Below are 20,818 nucleotides of genomic sequence, written 5' to 3'. Positions count from 1 at the left end.
GCATTAAGTATATTCACATTCTTATACACCCATGACCACCATCTATCCATAGAATTCTCTTCCTCTTACAGGACTGAAACTGTGTACTCATTAAGTGATAAGTCCTCATATGGGAATCCAGACCCTGACAAGTACAAGTTTACTTCTTATCTCCAAATATGACTACTCTATGTATGTCACATAACAGAATCATACAGTATTTGTTTGTCCCTTTGTACCTAGATTATTTCACTTAGTATAATGTCCTCAAGGCTCATCCATATTGCAGCAGATGTTAGAATTTCATTCCTGTTAAGACTGAAAAATACTCCATTGTATGAAGGTACCACAGTTTATCTATTCAGTGGTTTGTGGACAGGGGCTGTTCTACCTTTTGGCTAATGTGAAGAACGCTATGAACACAGGTGTACAATATCTCTTTGAATTCTAGCTTTTTTCCTGTTTTGTCTTTTTAGGACCGTACCCATGACACATGGAGGTTCCCAGGCCAAGGGTCCAGTCGGAGCTGAAGCTGCCGGCCTATACCACAACCACAGCAACTTGGGATCCAAGCCACACCTGCAACCTACACCTCAGCTCATGGCAACACGCGATCCTTAACACACTGCACCAGGCCAGGGATCAAACCCACATTCTCATGGATGCTAGTCGGGTTTGTTAACCACTGGGCCATGACGGGAACTCCCTGAATTCTGGCTTTCAATTGTTCTAGGTATGTTCCCAGAAGTGGAATCGTTGGATCATAAGGTAATTCTGTTTTTAACTTTATAAGGAACCAGATATTAATAGACCTTTTATTTTATTTTATTTTATTTCACTTTATTTTATTTTGGCTGTGGAGTGCAGTGGCTTGATGTGGGATCACAGTTCCCAGACCAGGAATCAAACTGGGGCCACAGTGCCGAAAGCACTGAGTCCTAACTACTTACTACTTACATCACCAAGAGAACTCCCTAAATTTACCTTTTTTATCTTTTGGGGGTTACACCCGTGGCATAGAAATTCCCAGTTCCCAGGCTAGGGGTTGAATCAGAGCCCGCATCCTCATGGATACTAGTCAGGTTTGTTACCACTGAGCCACAATAGGAACTCCTAAGTTTACTTCCATTAAAAAATTTTATTTATTTATTTATCTATCTATTTTTTAGGGCCACACCCATGGCATATGGAGGTTCCCAGGCTAGGGGTTAAATCGGAGCTGTAGCTGCCAGGCTACATCACAGCCACAGCAATGCAGGATCCGAGCCACATCTGTGACCTGCACCAAGACTTATGGCAATGCCGGACCCTTGAACCACTGAGCAAAGCCAGAAATCGAAGCCAAGTCCTCATGGATACTAGTCGGGTTGTTTCCACTGTACCACAATGAAATTTACTTTTGTTGTAAAGTAAATTTACTTTTAATGCAAGAAATTCAAAAAGAAAAGCACCAATTTTCCTTTTATGGAAAACCACACACCTGACTTTCCTCGATTTTTTTCTCATAATTTTTAGCTTTTTTTCCTCTCTACACATGTAATGTGATGATGGAGTCATTTACTCATTGTTTACAAAGAAGAGTCCACTCAGATTTGATCCCTGGCCCAGGAATTCCATATGCCATGGGGTAGTCAAAAAAAGAAAAAAAAAAAAAGGCAGAGAGTTCAAAAAGTTTTATTTTTATTTACTTTTTTGGCCATACCTGCAGCATTCAGAACTTCTGGGGCCAGGGATCAATTGCATGCCACAGCGGTGACAAAGCAGCTCCTTAACCTGCTAAGCTACCAGGGAACTCCCCAAAAGCTTTAACATTGATTTTGAATTACAAGTTTTTCCAAAGAGAAACTTACCCTCAGTGCAGTAGGTGACTGTGAATAGTCAACAATTTCACATCGAAACGAATAACCTGTACCCCAGCCAGACATCACAAACTGCAAGAGAGCACATGCATATTAAAAAAGGAAGTATTTGCTCAACAGTTGCAACATAGGTAGTTTTGATTGTGTCTCTTCATTACATTCTCAGCTGAGTCAGCAGTCAGTGTAGAGGGAAAAGCAGGATGGAACAAATGCAAATCAGAACTTGTTTGTTATCAAAGCATTAAGAAGTTTCAAAAATGGAAAGTCATATTCATATAGTGTACTGACTAAAATGGCTACCTCTTGGAGTGATTATTCTAATATAGTGAAGAACAAAACACTGAGAGTGTTTTGTTTAAATAACAAATACTGGGGAGCTCGTGTCATGGCTCAGTGGTTAACGAATCCGACTAGGAACCATGAGGTTGCAGGTTCGATCCCTGGCCTTGCTCAGTGGGTTAAGGATCCGACTTTGCCGTGAGCTGTGGTATAGGTCGCAGACACGGCTCAGATCCCATGTTGCTGTGGCTCTGGTGTGGGCTGGCAGCTATACCTCAGACTGGACCCCAAGCCTGGGAACCTCCATATGCCACGGGTACGGCCCTAGAAAAGACCAAAAAAAAAAGCAAATGCTGGTATAAGATTGATAGGTACATCTATACGTGCCTGTGCACATGCTTGTATACTCTCAAGGGGAGAAGTGGGGGTCTGAATTCAGTCTTTTATGATGATTTCCAATCTTTGCAATTAGTCAACAAATAAATGGGCAAACCAACATTTTCAAGGTAGTTGTTTGATGGCTGCAACAACTCGGTTTTTCCTGTCTTGGCTAGTAAATGCAATGTGAAGTAGTAGTCTGTGGCTTTTAAATCAAGATTGACCAAACACAAGACTCACCTATCAGTTTTGCTTTAGATTCACATGAAAAGTGAAAGACAAAAATATTAATAATAGGAGTTCCCATTGTGGCTCAGCAGTAACAAGCCTGACTAGTATCCATAGGGATGTCAGTTCAATCTCTGGCCTCACTCAGTGGGTTAAGGATCTGGTGTTGCCATGAGTTGTCGTGTAGGTTGCAGACACGGCTCAGATCTGGTGTTGTTGTGGCTGTGGCTGGACCTCTAGCCTGGGAACTTTCATATGCTGCAGGTATGGCCTAATTTTAAAAAGCAAGGAAAAAAAAATCAACAATAGAGTTCAGTCTGGTAAGCCTTAATTCCAACACACCCACGAAGTGACCTTAGAAAACTGGTGAGAAGAAAAAGCTTATTGTTGATAAGTCTGGACCATAATTCAAAGATTATATTGACACTCTTTCAGTCTGATGGTGGGAAGGTCTCCTTGGAAAACAGTACCTACCTGAAAGTGATAAGGTAAGGGCTTTAACTTAAAATTAAGGTATACATTAAATGGTAGACTTAATTTAAGATTCTGACAATATGACTGGTTCTCTGGCATCCTATTCTCACAAGTGCCAACATTTTCCCTAGAATGTCTTCTTTTTCACCATAATGATTATATCATTTCTATTACACTACATTTTTTTTTCCTTTTTATGGCTGCGCTATGGCATATGGAAGTTCCCAGGCTAGGGGTCAAATCAGAGCTGCAGCTGCAGGCCTATGCCACGGCCACAGCTATGGAGGATCCAAGCCACATCTGTGATCTACACCAGATGGATCCTTAACCCACAGAGCAAGGCTAGGGATTGAACTTGCATCCTCATGGGCACTAGGCTGGGTTCTTAACCTACTAAGCCATAAGGAGAACTCCTATTACACTACATTTTAAGTTTCTGTTTTTAATTACTATTAAAGCTGAAATAAAAACGTTACAATAAATTAACTTCTAAAGGCAAAAGTTTATGAGGCATCATCAGTATGATATTTTAATAGTGAAAAGAAAAGAAACCAAGAAGAAAGAAAAACTACCTAGACTGTGGTGTTTAAACACTATCCCTGGAGTTCACCTCATGGCTCAGCACATTACCAACCCAACTAGTATCCAGGAGGATGCAGCAAAGTAAGTCAGCACTGCAGGGAGGCTGTGAGAAATGAGGCTAGAGCATCCTTCTGGTGGATCCATGGCAGGAATCAGGTTGGAAGGATGCATGTATAGAGGCCATGATGTCCAGAAAAGTCATGCCAGGCCCTCCTGGTCCCAGGTATGAGGAGGCACAGAGTGTGCTGGGGAAGAAATAAGTAAGGAGCAGAGGATGGGGAAGCCAGCCAGCAATGGGAGAGAAGCAGGGAATCCCAGAAAAGTAGATACAGGGACGTGGCTGAGATACATTATCAGCAGAGCAGGCGTGAAAGACACCATGAGATTGCTTTGGGGCCTGGAAGATCTCCACTTGTCTTACTGACAATTAAGGACAGCTTCTGTCACCCACTGCTTTGTAGAAGTCTAAGTTCTCCATCTCCCTAAAGCCCAGCGAAACCAACCACCACTCCATAGCTCATCAGGGTATGTAGAAACCAAAGGTTCCTGCCATGATGATGACAACTCATTACAGAATCACAATGAGCTCTGACGTCAGACAGACCTGGTTTCACATCAGTCCTTCACCTACCAGCTCCACTACTTTGAGTAAGTTACCTCATTTCTCCAACTATGAGATTCCTTAAAACTTAACATTTACAGATTCATTCAACCATCTTTTATGGCTACCTGCATGCAAGTCGCTGGATTAAATGTTAATTTCTCTCACTACCTGTGAGGTGGACTATATGAAACCCTCTAAGGAGTTCAATACCTGGTCTACATATAATTATTTTTTAGCAAATACCTGCTCTGGTGAGCTAAGTTTCTGAAATTCCTTAAATCTCAGAGAATTATCCTACAGTCATAACAGGAAACATCATGACAGATAAACGTAAAGACTCAGACAAGGTTCTCCCATTAGGAATACTTTAGACACTTGCCTCATAACATATATACATAGAAAAGAGTACTATGAAAAAATTGTATGTTATCATCGCTTTCTTGAGTTCAAAGGGCTTTCGATTCTCCATGAACTTTGGTCCCAGAGAAGTGACAAAATAGACATAGAGTCCCAGGATGATGGTTTGTGGCAGAGGCGAGGACATGAGCAGCCAGTCTTCAACTCTTGGATCTAAAAGGAAAATAAGATGTAAGTGCACATCCATTCAGCCAGGAGATAACTGACAGCCGCCAGCATTTAAGGAGGCACCTTGATCCGAACACTGACAGTGGACTATTTGGTCAGTGATCACTACTATCTTCACGACAAGTGAAGGGAAATCACCAGAAATAGTGATGGAGCAAGAAACAGTGAGGCCTCAAAGGACAAAGGGAGATAGTGATCACCAGGACCCAGGAGAGTCATAGGGAGAAGCCCTTCAGGTGAGGAGCTGGAATCAATACCCCAGCCCCACCCTCCTCCCTCTCTCCAATCTCCAACCAACCAGAAACCAGAAGGCACGGGAGCAAGCCATGGTTATAGTTCATACTGGTCATTCTCCAGGGTCCAGCATAGGGTACAGAGTGGATCTGGAGAACAGAGACACCCAGGAAAGTTTCACCATCTCTCTATAACCACCAATAACCTATTAGAGTTTCTCCATCCAAACATTCTTTTATATATAAAAATATGTTTGGGTTTGCTGTTTCTTCTTCCCCCAAGAAAACTGAGACATTTCCATATACATTGTATCATAGAATTGAAAAGGAGTTTAGCATCATTTAAGATCTAAAGTGTGGGTTTTAAGTGTCCAAAGTGTGGGCTAACCAACTTGATATTTTAGCAAAAAAAATAAAAATAAAATGTAGTAGTCCCACAATTATGTAGAAAAAAATTTATGGAGTTCCTGTCATGGCTCAGTGGTTAACGAATCTGACTAGGAACCATGAGGTTGCAGGTTTGATCCCTGGCCTTGCTCAGTGGGTTAAGGATCCGACTTTGCTGTGAGCTGTGGTGTAGGTCGCAGACACGGCTCAGATCCCATGTTGCTGTGGCTCTGGTGTAGGCTGGCAGCTACAGCTCTGATTAGACCCCTAGCCTGGGGACCTCCATATGCCGCAGAAGCGAGCAGCCCCAGAAAAGGCAAAAAGACAAAAAAAAAAAAAAGAAAGAAAAGAAATTTATATAGTCACTGTAAGCTCTAAGCCAGGAGAATTAGATCAATTAAAAGTTGCAACTCAAGATGAGATGTGATTACTTCTATATTCTTAGGTAGTTCAAAAGTAATTTTACTAAATTGCCTCATGAAGTCAGAATATTATAAAGGAAAATAAGTATGGACAAGTTTTCAGGTGTATCTGACTCAAAATTGAGCTTTGACTAATCTTAGGTTGCTAAATACCATAACCTTTCTTAACTGGAAAAGAAAGATGGGGGAATACAACTCTTGCCCATTTGAACTACTAATGATATAGCCAATTACCAAAAAGTGTTGAATATCCCTTCAAGTGTGACTTCCTACCCAATGCAAAAACTTCTTCAATAGACACCATGACGGATGACTCACTTGGCTTCAATTTTATTGCTTGGAAAGCTCAAATTTGATACTCAGATGTACTAGGGCATGGCTATAGCTATTAAAGATGATTTAAGGAGTTCCCATCGTGGCTCAACAGATAGCGAACTTGACTAGCATCCATGAGAACACAGGTTCGATCCCTGGCTTTACTCAGTGGGTTAAGGATCCAGCGGTACTGGTGAGCTGTGGTGTAGGTTGCAAATGCGGCTCAGATCCCGCGTTGCTGTGGCTATGGTGTAGGCCAGCAGCTATAGTTCCAATTCCACTGTAGCCTGGGAATCTCCATATGCTGCAGGTGTGGCCCTACAAAAAAAAAAAAAATATATATATATATATATATATATATATATACACACACATAAAATATTATATATATATAGGAATTTAACATATGATAAAGAAAGCCTGATAAATAAGCAGGAAGGGAGAGATGATTTGATAAATGAGTTTGTGCCTTACCTTGCATCCTATCCAAGCAAGTCCCAAACTATACAATACAAGAAAGATATTCAAAGTCTTTCCACAAAAAGTAGAGAAAGGCTACTAGAAATGCTAAGTTAAACAAACAAGGTGCTTTTCTGCAGGGTTTCTTAGTGCCTCGTGTTTGTTGTGAATTGTCAAGATGAGAATGGTGAGGCAGCATTTCACAAACTTACTTGACCATGGAGCCCTGTCTTTTTGTAGAATACCATTTAACACCTTGTGGACCTAACATTCTGTGGAACACCATTTAGGAAAGACAGCCCTTAAAATATAAACATATAAATGAAACCGTAAAAAATTACGTAGTAAAAAAAATGATACAAACTTCTTTACAAAACAGAAATAGATCACAGAGGTAGAACACAGACTTATGGTTACCAAAGAGGACAGCAGGGCAGGGGGCAGAGTTGGGGGGAATTAGGAGTTTGGGATTAACAGATACACACTACTATATATAAAATAGGTAAAGAATAAGAACATACTGTAGCATACAGGGAACTATACTCAATACCTTGTAATAACATATAATGGAAAAGAATCTGGAAAAGAATATGTATATATATATGTAACAATCATTTTGCTGTATAGTAGAAGCTAAAACAACATTGTATATTAACTATACTTCAATTTAAAAATGAAAATATTTAACAAAAAAATTAGCAATAGAAAATCAATAGTATCAGATTATTTTGACACATAGTAAGGAGAAGGAAAATTTTATAAATGGTCAAGTATGGGGAATGAGAGACATGTGGAAGTTAAGAAAAACATTGAGATTTTTTGTTTAGATAACTGGCTTAGGAAAATTCTGTAGAGTAAGGAGAGTAAATGGCTAAAGTCGGAATCCGAGGACTTAACATTCAAAGGAGGAGCAACAGAAAATAAAACTACAGAAGACTGAGAAGGAACAGTCAAAGAGGTGGAAGGAAAACCACAAAAGTAAGATATCCTGAAGGGAGGGGAAAAGTGAATTCCTGGAAGGAATCAAAGTAACGAATGTAGCAGAAAAGGAAAGTAAAATGTGGGCTGAAAAGTGCCCCTGGAATTGATGCTCTTAGCAAGAACAATTTCAGTAAAGTATCATGTGCAAAATAGACATCCAACAAAAGATTGCTGAAAGACATTCATAAGAACACAAAGTTCTCAAAATAAATTTTAAAAGTTTTAATTAATTATTTATTTTTTAGAGATGCACCTGCGGCATATGGAAGTTCCCAGGCTTGGGGTGGAATCAGAGCTGTAGCTGCCGGCCTATGCCTAAGACACAGAAACGCCAGATCCGAGCCCACACGGCAGCTCATGGCAGTGCCTGATCAGATCCTTAACCCACTGAGTGGGGACCAGGGATTGAACTCATCCTCATGGATACTAGTTGGGTTTATTACCACTGAGCCACAACGGAAACTACAAAAAAATTTTTCATGTTAAGATTATCATTTTTTCCTAAAATTTCATTTTTACTAGAGTATAGTTGATTTACAGTGTTGTGCCAATTTCTGCTATACATCATAGTGACCCAGCCACAAATACATATATAAATATTCTTTTTCTCAAACTATCTTCCATCATGTTCTATCCCAAGAGATTATATAGTTCCCTGTGCTGTACGTAGGACCTCACTGCTTATCCATTCTAAATGTAACAGCATCTACCAACCCCAATTGACTGTCACAGTTTTAAATTAGGAAAAGCTTCGAAATCAGCTATCCAGAGGTACACATCACTGAAATCTTTTATTGCTTCTATTAGTTCCCTTCCTTTCTTTTGCAAGTTTCCCAGAACATCTGGGTGCCATGTGCAATTAAAAGGGTCATGAGGAACTCTAGCCACAGGCCAAAAACTCACAAGGGAAGTCTCAGTAAAGAAAATTGTGGAGTTCCCGTCGTGGCGCAGTGGTTAACGAATCTGACTAGAAACCATGAGGTTGTGGGTTTGATCCCTGGCCTTGCTCAGTGGGTTAAGGATCCGGCGTTGCCGTGAGCTGTGGTGCAGCTGGGATCCCGCGTTGCTGTGGCTCTGGTGTAGGCTGGCAGCTACAGCTCCAATTAGACCCCTGGCCTGGGAACCTCCATATGCCATGGGAAGTGGCCCTAGAAAAGGCAAAAAGAAAAAAAAAAGAAAGAAAGAAAAGAAAATTGTCATAGAACTAAGGACCAAAGGTCAGAATTATAACTAATTTAACATTTTTTAACACAATTTTTAAAGGTTGCACTCCATTTACATTTGTTACAAAATACTAGCCACATTATCCTGCTGTACAATACATCCTGGTAGCCTACCTTACACCCAGTAGTTAGTACCTCCCACTCCCCCACCTCTATATTGCCTCTCCCCCTTCTCACTGGTAACCACCAGTCTGTTCTCTTTATCTATGGGTCTGCTTCTTTTCTGATAAATTCACTAGTTTGTTGAATTTTTTTAGATTCCACATATAAATGGTATCATATGGTATTTGTCTTTCTCTGACATATTTCATTCAGCACAATGTCCTTCAAGGTGATCCGTGTTGCTGCAAATTTTATTCTTTTTTAAGAGAACAAATTTTGTTCTTTTTTATGGCTGAGTGGTATTCATTTGCGTGTGTGTGTGTGTGTGTGTGTGTGTGTGTGTGTGTGTGTATAAATGTCTTTTTGGTTTTGTTTTTCTTTTATCGGCTACATCCTCGGGACATGGAAGTTCTTGGGCCAGGGGTTGACTCAGAGCTACAGTTGCAGACCTACACCACAGCCACAGCAACATCAGATCACTGGATCCTTACCCACTGAGTGAGGCCAGGGATCAAATCTGCATTCTCAAGGAGACTATGTTGGGTTCTTTACCCTCTGAGCCACAATGGGAACTCCTAAAACACCTTCTTTATCCATACATCTGTTGATGGACACTTGAGTTGCCTCCATAGCTTGGTAACTGTAAATGATACTGCTACGAACATTGGGGCACATGAATCTTTTTGAATTAGTGTTTTTTTGGATATATACCGGAGTGGAATTGCTGGGTCATACAATAGTTCTATTTTTAGTTTTCTGAGATATCTCCATACTATTTTCCACAATGGCTACACCAATTTACATCCCCATTAACAGTATCTTCACCAACATTTGCTACTTGAATTCTTTTTGACGATAGCCATCTGACAAGTATGAGGTGATATATCACTGCAGTTTTAGAATTTTAATGGATTTTTTCCATCAGTGGGTAATACAAGCCTTAAATGTATGAACATCATAAACAATATTAATATGTCTAGTTTTTATCTCCAACGAAATAAAAACTTAAAACCAGTACCAAAAGAAAGCTTCAGGAAGAATGTGAATACATTTGGATGATGACAATATGGATGATTTTCTTTCTTTTTTTAAATAAGATGTTTTAAATATTTGATATTAACAGATATCACAGTGATGACTTAGAACTAATTTTTTTTATTTTAGTTTTTGTCAGTAAAGGCATTCTTGAATTAGAGTTATTTTATTTTACTGTTTCATTGGCTCAGCTCGGGGGTGGGGAGGGGTAAGCAGGCATCAAATGACATCACTTTTCTGTTCTTCCACTGGTAGCAGTAAGGAAAACAAAAAGCCAGGAGAAGCATGCTGGGCTGGCTCAGGAAGCAGAAGAAAATAATTTTTAAATAAATCATTTTTTCCTGTAATTTAACATCTTAAGCACACAGCTTTAAAAAAAAAAAAAAAAAAATCCCAAGTGTGACTTTCAAGTTCTACAGAATTTTTTTAAAAAAATCTTATCTTTTTGGAAAAGTTAATTTAATTTCATATTATTTTCAAAGCAAATAAGAGGACAAAACACCAAGCTTTTAAACCCTATTTCAGCAAAGCTCTGAAGTCTGACAGCCTGGGCTCTGATTCTGGCCCTCCTCCTGACTCATTATGTGACCTAAGGCCACTGACAGAACTTCTCTGTGTTTGATTTTCTCATCTGTGAGTCGGGCCTAAAACAGCAAGTATCTCAGAATTTAATGAGTTATCATAGGTAAAGAGCCTGGCAAAACATAAGTGGTTAGTAAGCATTGCTACTGTTATTTCAGCAGATCTCAATTCTATCAGCATAGCAGGTATCACCCCTGGAATATTTAAGAATCAAATGGGGAAAAAAACAACAAAAACAAAAACAAAAACAAAAAACCTCTGATCCAAATGAGTCAAAGTCAGAACCCCAGGGTATGGGCCTTGGGCATCCATATTTTGAAAAAAGGGGCAGAGGTGACCATGATGGACAATCAGCATTATGGACCAGGGGTTCAATGCTTCCTTCACCTACTCTGAGGGCTTATGTCCCTGGCTAGGTGCTCTTCGGTTATATTTTAAGTGGTTTTCCTGCCTCCTGATCCAATCTGCTATGCCTTGTCTTCTGCCAAGTTCACTTTCTAGAAGTAAAGCTTTGCTCAGTTTACTCCCCTGCTTAAAGTAGTTCTCCCTATGAGCAAATAAAATCCAGTTTCCGGAGTAGCCGCTGTGGCACAGTAGGGTTAAGAATCCAGCATTGCACCACAGCTGTGGCTTGGATTCGATCCCTAGCCTGGGAACTTCCATATGCCATGGGTGTGGACAAAAAAAAAAAAAAAAGTCTTTAATATGTTCATGACTCTGAAGACTGCTCTTTTTTCCTGCCTTCTCTCTTGGCAACAATGATACCTTTCTGAATAGGGAGCCCACTTTCCTTTGATGGACAAAGTTCCCCATGAGACAGTCAGGTATAGTTGGTGAAGAAGCTGGAAGGGAAAACAAATGTGTAGCTCTGGTGCTTTCTGAGGTACTAAAGGGTCAAGAGTTATGGTGATCTTACTCAGACTGCGTCTTCTTGCAAATAGATTACAACTAAGTCACCATTACTATCAAAATAAAGGAAAACGGGAGTTCCCGTCGTGGCGCAGTGATTAACAAATCCAACTAGGAACCATGAGGTTGCGGGTTCAATCCTTGCTCAGTGGGTCTAGGATCTGGCATTGCCATGAACTGTGGTGTAGGTCGCTGACACGGCTCGGATCCTGAGTTGCTGTGGCTGTGGCGTAGGCCAGCGGCTACAGCTCCGATTCGACCCCTAGCCTGGGAACCTCCATATGCCACGGGAGCGGCCCTAGAAAAGAAAAGAAAGAGAGAAACAGAGAAATAGAGAAAGAGAGAGAGAGAGAAAGAGAGAAAGAAAGAGAGAAAGAGAGAAAGAAAGAAGGAAAGAAAGAGAAAGAAAGTTAAACTGCTTTTGTGACATTAAAAATGGCATAGCATTATTTTGAGTTTTCACATTTCTCTATCAGAGAGAGAGAGAAAGAAAGAAAGAGAGAGAGAGAAAGAAAGAAAGGGAGAAAGAGAAAGAAAGAGAGAACGAGAGAAAGAAAGAAAAAGAGAGAAAGAGAGAGAAAGTTAAATAAAGGAAAACTGCTTTTTTGACATTAAAAATGGCATAGCATTATTTCGAGTTTTGACATTTCTTATCCAAGAATCACAATAAATCCTCTTATAGCTTAAGTATTAAATAAACCATTTTTAAAATTCTGTAGCTGTGGAATTTTTCCACATGAAATAATTAGGCATGACCCCCACTTCTCTAGCAATCAGAAAACCAATGAATATCAGTAAATTTCCCAAAGGCTACTAAGGATTAGAGCAAAAGCCAAGAATACACTCGAAATTCTTGGCACTTGGTCATGGACCCAGACCTTTGCAAGACAAGCAAAGTAGAACTGGACTAAGATGCCCAGAAGTGATTCCTAATGGCTCTCAGAGATCAATACCACACTAAGCAGAAGCAAAAACCTCTCCTCTTATACCTGATAGTGTTCTCAAAAGTTATACATCTCAACACAAACATTTTAACCCTTCTAGATCCTGACAAGGAAAAAAAAATGTGAGGAAACTTTTTTAAAAAGCATCATGTGGGAGTTCCCTTTATGGCTCAGCAGTTAACGAACCCCACTAGAATCCATGAGGATGCAGGTTCGATCCCTTGCCTCACTTAGTGGGTTAAGGACCCAGCATTGCCTTGAGCTGTGGTGTAGGTCACAGATGCGGCTTGGATCCAGCATTGCCGTGGCCGTGGTATAGGCCAGCAGCTGTAGCTCCGATTCGACCCCTAGCCTGGGAACCTCCATATGCCATGGGAAGTGGCCCAAGAAATGGCAAAAAGACAAAAAAAAGAAAACAAAACAAAAAAAAGTGTTATGCTATATTAAAAGTATTTGAAGATGGAAATGCTCTACCAATCATCATCCCCCACCACCATTCATATTGGGATACTTTCCAAATAACTGGGCATTCATGCATGGTATCTGGTAGCTGGCAGATACCATTCTCATCTCTGTTTTGTTAACAAAGAAACTGAAACTGAAACTCACAGACGATAAATAATTTGTTTCAGATAACCAAGTTTAATCATAGTAGTGTCAGAACTTAAATCTAGGTCTTCTCATCACACATCCCCATACTCTCCCAGCTGTCTGAAGACTTTAAATTAGCATAGTAGCTTCAGATAGGTACATTGCCTGCCTCTCCCTTTCATCCCCTCTGCACTGTTTGTAACACTGCTTCCAGAGCTCTCCTTGTCTCTCCCTTACCACCACCACCCCTTTGTTGTACCTTTTTCTGACCTAATATTATTCAGCTTTTAATGTAACTATTCCCAATAAAAATAAAGAATTGATCCATAAATAAAAACAGAAGTGGAATTCAGAAGTAGTTCATCTTTTTTTTTGGCCTTCTCTAGGACTGCTTCCATAGCATATGGAGGTTCCCAGGCTAGGAGTCTAATTGGAGCTGTAGCTGCTGGCCTACGCCAGAGCCACAGCAACACAGGATCTGAGCCGTGTCTGTGACCTACACCACAGCTCACGGCAATGCCAGATCCTTAACCCACCGAGCAAGGCCAGGGATCAAACCTGCAACCTCATGGTTCCTAGTCGGATTTGTTAACCACTGAGCCACAATGGGAACTCTTGGGCGTAGTTCATCTTAAAACATTTTATAAGGCTAGCACTATATAGATACTCATCATCATCTAAATCTATTGGGCTCTTGAGTTAGGATATTGATTTTTGTTGTTGTTCTTGTTCTTTTTAAGGTTGGACTCATAGCATATGGAGGGTCCCAGGTTAGGGGCTGAATGAGGAGCTGTAGCCGCCAGCCTACATCACTGCGACAGCAACACCAGTTCCAGGACGTGTCTGTGACCTACACCACAGCTCATGGCAATGCCGGATCCTTTAACCCACTGAGCAAAGCCAGGGATCGAACCTACGTCCTCATGTATGCTTGTCAGATTCGTTTCCATTGAGCCACGATGGGGACTCAAGGATATTGATTAACTGCGTCTTTTGGGTTGCTGCATTTTGGATGGTGCATAGCAAGAGCTGGATAGCAAGGGATCTGCTCTTAAAAACAGGTCTATTTCAAAAAATTGACCCACATCTACTTGGTTCCCAAGTTTAAATCATGAGAGTTCAGGTGACAAGATATACTTCTACTTTGAAAAGGATTTAAAATATTAGTATTTTTAGGGAGTTCCTGTCATGGCTCAGTAGTTAACAAATCTGACTAGGAACCATGAGGTTACGGGTTCAATCTCTGCCCTCCCTCAGTGGGTTAAGGATACAGCATTGGTGTGAGCTGTGGTGTAGGTCGGTGGCTACAGCTCTGATTAGACCCCTACCCTGGAAACCTCGATATGCCACGGGAGGGGCCCTAGAAAAGGCAAAAAAGACCAAAAAATTAATTAATTAATTAAATATTAGTATTTTTAGAAATAAATAAAATAAAACCATTAGGGAATTCCCGTTGTGGCACAGCAGAAATGAATCTGACTAGAACCATGAGGTTTCGAGTTCGATCCTTGGCCTTGCTCAGTGGGTTAGGGATCTGGCATTGCCATGAGCTGTGGTGTAGGTCAAAGATGTGGCTTGGATCCTGCGTTGCTGTGGCTGTGGTGTAGGCCTATGGCTACAGCTCCAATTTGACCCCTAGCCTGGGAAACTCCATACACTGTGGGTGTGGCCCTAAAAAGCAAAATAAATAAATAAATAAAATAAAAACCATTAGAATTTTAAAAAGTATTTAAATTAAATACTGAATTTATGAAAACAAACAATTGCACAACTTCAGAGAAAGATAATCTCTAAAGAAACCTATATGTTCTCTGAACCATTACGTAAGTTGAAAAACTAAGGAAAAAAAAAAAGAAAATTTTAAAAAGGTCATTCTTGGAGTTCCCATCATGGTGCAGTGGAAACAAATCTCACTAGTATCCATGAGGATGCAGATTCAATCGCTGCCCTTGCTCAGTGGGTTAAGGATCCAGCATTGCCATGAGCTGTGGTTTAGGTCACAGACACAGCTCGGATCCCACGTTGCTGTGGCTGTGGTGTAGGCCAGTGTCTACAGCTCTGATTCGATTCCTAGCCTGGAAACTTCTATATGCTGGGGGTGGGGGGAGGGGGGGCATAACCCCCCTCTTCCAAATAAAAAGGTCATTCACCATTCTCTTCACTATCCATTCACCAGAGTGAAGCCTTTCTATTTACGGATCTTTTTTAAGTTCTTGGCATCTTCAGGTACAAAACTGTTGTGACTTCTTTTAGTGAAATAAGATTGGTCTTTAGCAGTCTACTGAGGAATATGGCAACTATGAAACAGTGTATCTTTGCTGAAATCAGTGCAAACTGAAATATAATTTCAACTGATGTAGGTACCAAGAAACGGCACTTTTTCCTCCTGAATTTGCTGAATGTGTGATTTCTAATTGACAGGTAAGAACTAATCTAAAGTGGTGATGCTGGTGAATATGTGGAAAGTAAGTCAAGTGCTGAACATCAGATTTCTAATCCTTATCAGAAAACACAGGTTCTAAACTTTTCTGCTAACAACTGACCAAGACGTTGGGAAGGTCACACCTCTGGGCCTCAGTTTCTCCAACTCTAATCTGAGGAAGTAGCTTGGATGATAGCTGAGTTCATTTCAGCTCTAAAGTGCTCCACAAATTAATACATAAATAAAATGCTCTGATTCTGTATCTATTTTTTTTAAATTACCTTTGTTATATTTTTAAAACATTTTGTTGGAGTTCCCATCGTGGCGCAGTGGTTAATGAATCCGTCTAGGAACCATGAGGTTGCAGGTTCGATCCCCGGCCTTGCTCAGTGGGTTAACGATCTGGCATTGCCATGAGCTGTGATGTAGGTCGCAGACGTGGCTAGGATCTGGCGCTGCTGTGGCTCTAGTATAGGCCGGTGGCTACAGCTCTGATTAGACCCCTACCCTGGGAACCTCCATATGCCACAGGAGCAGCTCTAGAAAAGGCAAAAAAAAAACCAAAAAAAAAACCCCACATTTTGTCATAGTTGTAAAAGCAACATATATTTGTGTGGTTTAGAAATATAATGTAGATTGGGGGTTCCTGTTGTGGCATAGTGAAAACGAATCCAACTAAGAACCATGAGGTTGCAAATTTAATCCCTGGCCTCGCTCTTTCAGTGGGTTAAGGATCCCGTGTTGCCATGAGCTGTGGTGTAGGTCCCAGTTGTGGCTCAGATCTGGCATTGCTGTGGCATAGGCAGCTGTAGTTCCAATTAGACCCCTAGCCTGGGAACCTCCATATGCTGTGAGTGAGGTCCCAAAAAGCAAAACACACACACACACACACACACACACACACACACACACACACACACAGACTGGAGTTCCCTTTGTGGCTCAGTGTTTAACAAACCAGACTAGGATCCATGCGGTTGCGGGTTCGATCCCTGGCCTCACAGATGTGGCTCAGATCTGGCATTGCTGTGGCTGCGGTAGAGGCCGGCAGTTGTAGCTCTGATTCAACCCCTAGCTTGGGAACTTCCATATGCTGCAAGTGCTGCCCTGAAAAGCAAAAAACAAAAACAAAAACAAAAAAAACCCTAGACAGAAACAGATAAGAAAATAGAAATGACCCATAACCCTACAACATAGAGATAATTTCTAATACTCACAGAAAAAACACATGTGGTGTTCATAACCTGCTTTCATTTAGTGTATTTTAAATTTCTTGCTATGGCATAAAATGTTCTTCTGTAACATTCATTTTTATTTTTTTAGCGGGCAAGGGGAGAAGGTAGGCATTTCAAAATTACTCAGAGGTTAAGCTAGGAAATGCTCCCCACCCTTTCCGATACAGCCCAGAGGTTAGGAGGTGTAGCCCTTCCCACTCAAGAGTCATCCCAGACAGAGTCACTGTGTGTTTTTTGTTTTTGTCTTTTTAGGGCCATACCTGCCACATATGGAGGTTCCCAGGCTAGGGGTCTAATCAGAGCTGCAGCTGCTGGCCTATACCACAGCCACAGCAAGGTGGGATGTGAGCTGCATCTGCAATCTACACTACAGCTCATGGCAAACCCGGATCCTTAACCCCCTGAGCAACCAGGGATTGAACCTGTGTCCTTATGGATACTAGTCAGATTCATTTCTGCTGAGTCATGACAAGAACTCCCAGAGTCACTGCTGGCAATAGCTGTTATTTCCCTTAGGAGCATTAGGACAGAATCAAGCCTAAGGGCACTGTGCCAACACAACCACTTCTAATGGCTACTGAATGGGAATGTACCATCATTTATTAACTAAGTCCCTTCTCTGGATATTAAAGCTATTTTCACTATTATAAACATTGTAATGAAGCCAACAACCCAACTGAAAAATGGGCAAAAGACCTGAATAGACTGTTCTCCAAGGAAGATATACAGATGGCCAACAAGCACATGAAAATATGCTCAACATCTCTGATTATTAGATAAATGCAAATCAAAACTACCATGAGGTACCACCTCACACCAGTCAAAATGGCCATCATTAATAAGTCCACAAATAACAAATGCTGGAGAGGGTATGGAGAAAAGGGAACTCTCCTACACTGTTGGTGGGAATGTAAGCTGGTACAACCACTATGGAGAAGAGTATGGAGATACCTTAGAAATCTATACATAGAACTACCATATGACCCAGGAATTCCACTCTTGGGCATACATCTGGACAAAACTTTCCTTAAAAAAGACACATGCACGTGCATGATCACTGTAGCACTATTCGCAATAGCCAAGACATGGAAACAACCCAAATGTCCATCAACAGATGATTGGATTAGGAAGATGTGGTATGTATACACAATGGAATACCACTCAGCCATAAAAAAGAACAAAACAGGAGTTCCCATTGTGGTGCAGCAGAAACGAATCTGATTAGGAACCATAAGGTTGTGGGTTCGATCCCTGGCCTCGCTCAGTGGGTTAAGGATCTGGAGTTGCCATGAACTGTGGTGTAGGTCACAGACGCAGCTTGGATCCTGCGTTGCTGTGGCTGTGGCATAGGCCAGCGGCTACAGCTCTGATTAGACCCCTAGCCTGGGAATCTCCACATGCTGTGAGTAGGCCCTAAAAAGACAAAAAGACCAAAAAAAAAAAAAAAAGAACAAAATAATGCCATTTGCAGCAACATGGATGGACTAGAGATTCTCAGACTGAGTAAAGTCAGAAAGAGAAAGACAAATACCATATGATATCATTTATATCTGGAATCTAATATACAGTACAAATGAACCTTTCCACAGAAAAGAAAATCATGGACTTGGAGAATAAACTTGTGGTTGCCAAGGGGGAGGGAGAGGGAGTGGGCTAGATTGGGAGCTTGGGGTTAACAGATGCAGACTATTGCCTTTGGAATGGATTAGCAATGAGATTCTGCTGTGTAGCACAGGGAACGATCTCTAGTCACTTATGATGGAGCATGATAATGGGAGAACAAAGAATGTATACATGTGTGTGTAACTGGGTCACCATGCTGCACAGTAGAAAAAAAATAATGTATTGGGGAAATAAAAAAAATAAACATTGTAATGAATAGCTCTGAACCTCAAGCTTTGCGCATATTTTCAATGAAATCCTTGACACTTCTTTGGTTTGTTTGTTTTTGTCTTTTTTTCTTTTCAAGGCCACACTCACAGCATATGGAGGTTCCCAGGCTAGGGGTCGAATCGGAGCTACAGCTGCCGGCCTACACCACAGCCACAGAAACGCAGGATCCAAGCCGCATTTGCGAACTACACCCCAGCTCATGGCAACACCGGTTCCTTAATCCACTGGGCGAGGCCAGGGATTGACCCGAAACCTCACAGTTCCTAGTCGGATTCGTTTACAGTGTGCCATGATGGGAACTCCTGACACTTCTTTTTTAAGTAGTAGTAAAATCATTATGTTGAGTGTCTAGGAGGGATTGTTAAGTCAAAGTCTCTCATTCTGTTTCAATGAAATCCTATTATATACGACAGAAAAAGGAAAGATGAGCCACAATTAGGAAATACAGTTACTTACCAGCATCTTTGATCCAATTATCATAAAGACGCACAGTCCTAGCTGTAAGATCACTGAAGGCCATTTTCCACAGGATTGACTGGCTCTTACAATGGGTTCTTCAATAAAACAAAAAAGAAATGTGTTATGATCTATGGGTGCCAAAAGAGCCAAGTTTCTAGAAATACAATATTTAAAATGCTAAAAATTTAATAGGATCAACTGGCAAAACAACAAACTTACTGAGGGTAAATGCATTAGTGAACCACATCAAATCCTGATGCAGTTGCCAACATTTAAGAATGTTCATCATAAGGACACTGCTTACTTCACTGAAAAAGACTGCCATTCTATGTACAAGATGCAAAATGAGTAAGTGATCCTAAGAACTTTCATTGGATCATCTAGCTCCCTTTTATGGCAGTAACATAGATCAGGAATGGACTGTACCTCCTATGGCAGTGCTGAGGTAAAAACCAGAAGAAACTCAGAAAGATAAACTTTTAGAAAACTTACTCTGACCCAGACTTTTAGCTGATCTTCAGGCATAAAAAGGTCTTGTGTGTTCAAGTTTTTATAATTTAAGTGAAATAGAGGTAGAAAGAGGGAGGACAGATAAACAAAAAATAGTTGAAAAAGAAGCCTTTTGAAAAAACAGTGAGGAAAAACTAGCTCTATATGTATTAAAAGATATACCAAATCTTCAGTAATTAAAACAGTGTGACACACTAGCACACAAAGAGGCAAATGAATGGAATAGAACAGAACATCCGGAAACACACCAAAAACACTTGGGAGTTTAGTACCATATTTCATAAATTCTAAGTTGTACACTTTACAAAATTTGAACATCTTTGAAAACAGCACGTGGCTTACAAATGAATGATGCAACATAAAATGAACAGAATATTTCATTCAAGTCATATGGTGGGAAGATGAAAAAGTTCTGGAGATAGGTGATGGTGACAGTTGTGTAAAAATGCAAATATACTTGATGCCTTTGAGCTTTACACTTAAAAATGGTAAAAACGGTCAATTTCACACACTATGCATATGTTACCCCAATAAAAAATAAATCCTCTAGATCTGCAACAGAAAAATTTATAATTTCTTCTAGCATTCTAAAATAAAGCCATTTTAGAATATACATATATAAGATATATATGTATCTTTTAAGAGACATATCATCTATGATAAAGGTGGCATCTCAAACCAGTAGGCACCGAATTAGCACAAATTATTGAGTAAATGGTGTGATACAACTAGAAAGTCATCTGAAGAAAAAAGGTAGACCCAAAGATTGTACTACAAACCAAGATAAACTCCAAGTAGATCAAAGATTTGAATAAGATGTTTTTTAAAAAAATGAAAGTACTAGATGACACAGGGCGAACGCATTTATAACCTTGGAGTAAAAAATGTCTTTTTAACTTTGACTTAAAAGCCATACACATAAGAGAAGACTAACGAACTTAATCATGTGAAAATCAAAAAGGAAAAAGCCAAATGACAAACAGAAAAAAAAATGTTCAATTCATAATACAGACCAATGCTATTTTCCCTAATATAGTAAGAGTTCTTAGAAACTGGTGAGAAAAAGACCTATAAGCCAAGGGGGGGAAAAAAAAAAAAAGGGTAAATTTCACAGAAAAGGAAGTACAAATAGTTCTTAAACATACGAA

At 40.3% G+C, this 20,818-nt stretch overlaps 1 protein-coding gene across 3 annotated transcripts in view; it reads right to left on the bottom strand.

Moving 5' to 3' along the window:
• The window catches only part of ELOVL7 (ELOVL fatty acid elongase 7), a 93,422-nt gene that overhangs the window by 15,878 nt on the left and 56,726 nt on the right, over positions 1-20,818 (bottom strand). For all 3 annotated transcript variants that reach the window (XM_047755604.1, XM_047755643.1, XM_047755523.1), the window contains exons 2-4: positions 19,158-19,255; positions 4,763-4,953; positions 1,830-1,910 (exon numbers count right to left, since the gene is read on the bottom strand). In XM_047755604.1, the coding sequence (XP_047611560.1) occupies positions 1,830-1,910; positions 4,763-4,953; positions 19,158-19,221 (336 nt within the window). In that variant the 5' untranslated portion in view covers positions 19,222-19,255. The remainder of the gene's footprint in view (positions 1-1,829; positions 1,911-4,762; positions 4,954-19,157; positions 19,256-20,818) is intronic.

The sequence above is a fragment of the Phacochoerus africanus genome, chromosome 1 (assembly GCF_016906955.1).
Source record: "Phacochoerus africanus isolate WHEZ1 chromosome 1, ROS_Pafr_v1, whole genome shotgun sequence".
In the NCBI taxonomy this organism is placed as follows: Eukaryota; Metazoa; Chordata; class Mammalia; order Artiodactyla; family Suidae; genus Phacochoerus; species Phacochoerus africanus.
Note: the sequence above shows the minus strand (reverse complement) of the source record. Positions and strands in the feature narration are given on the sequence as shown.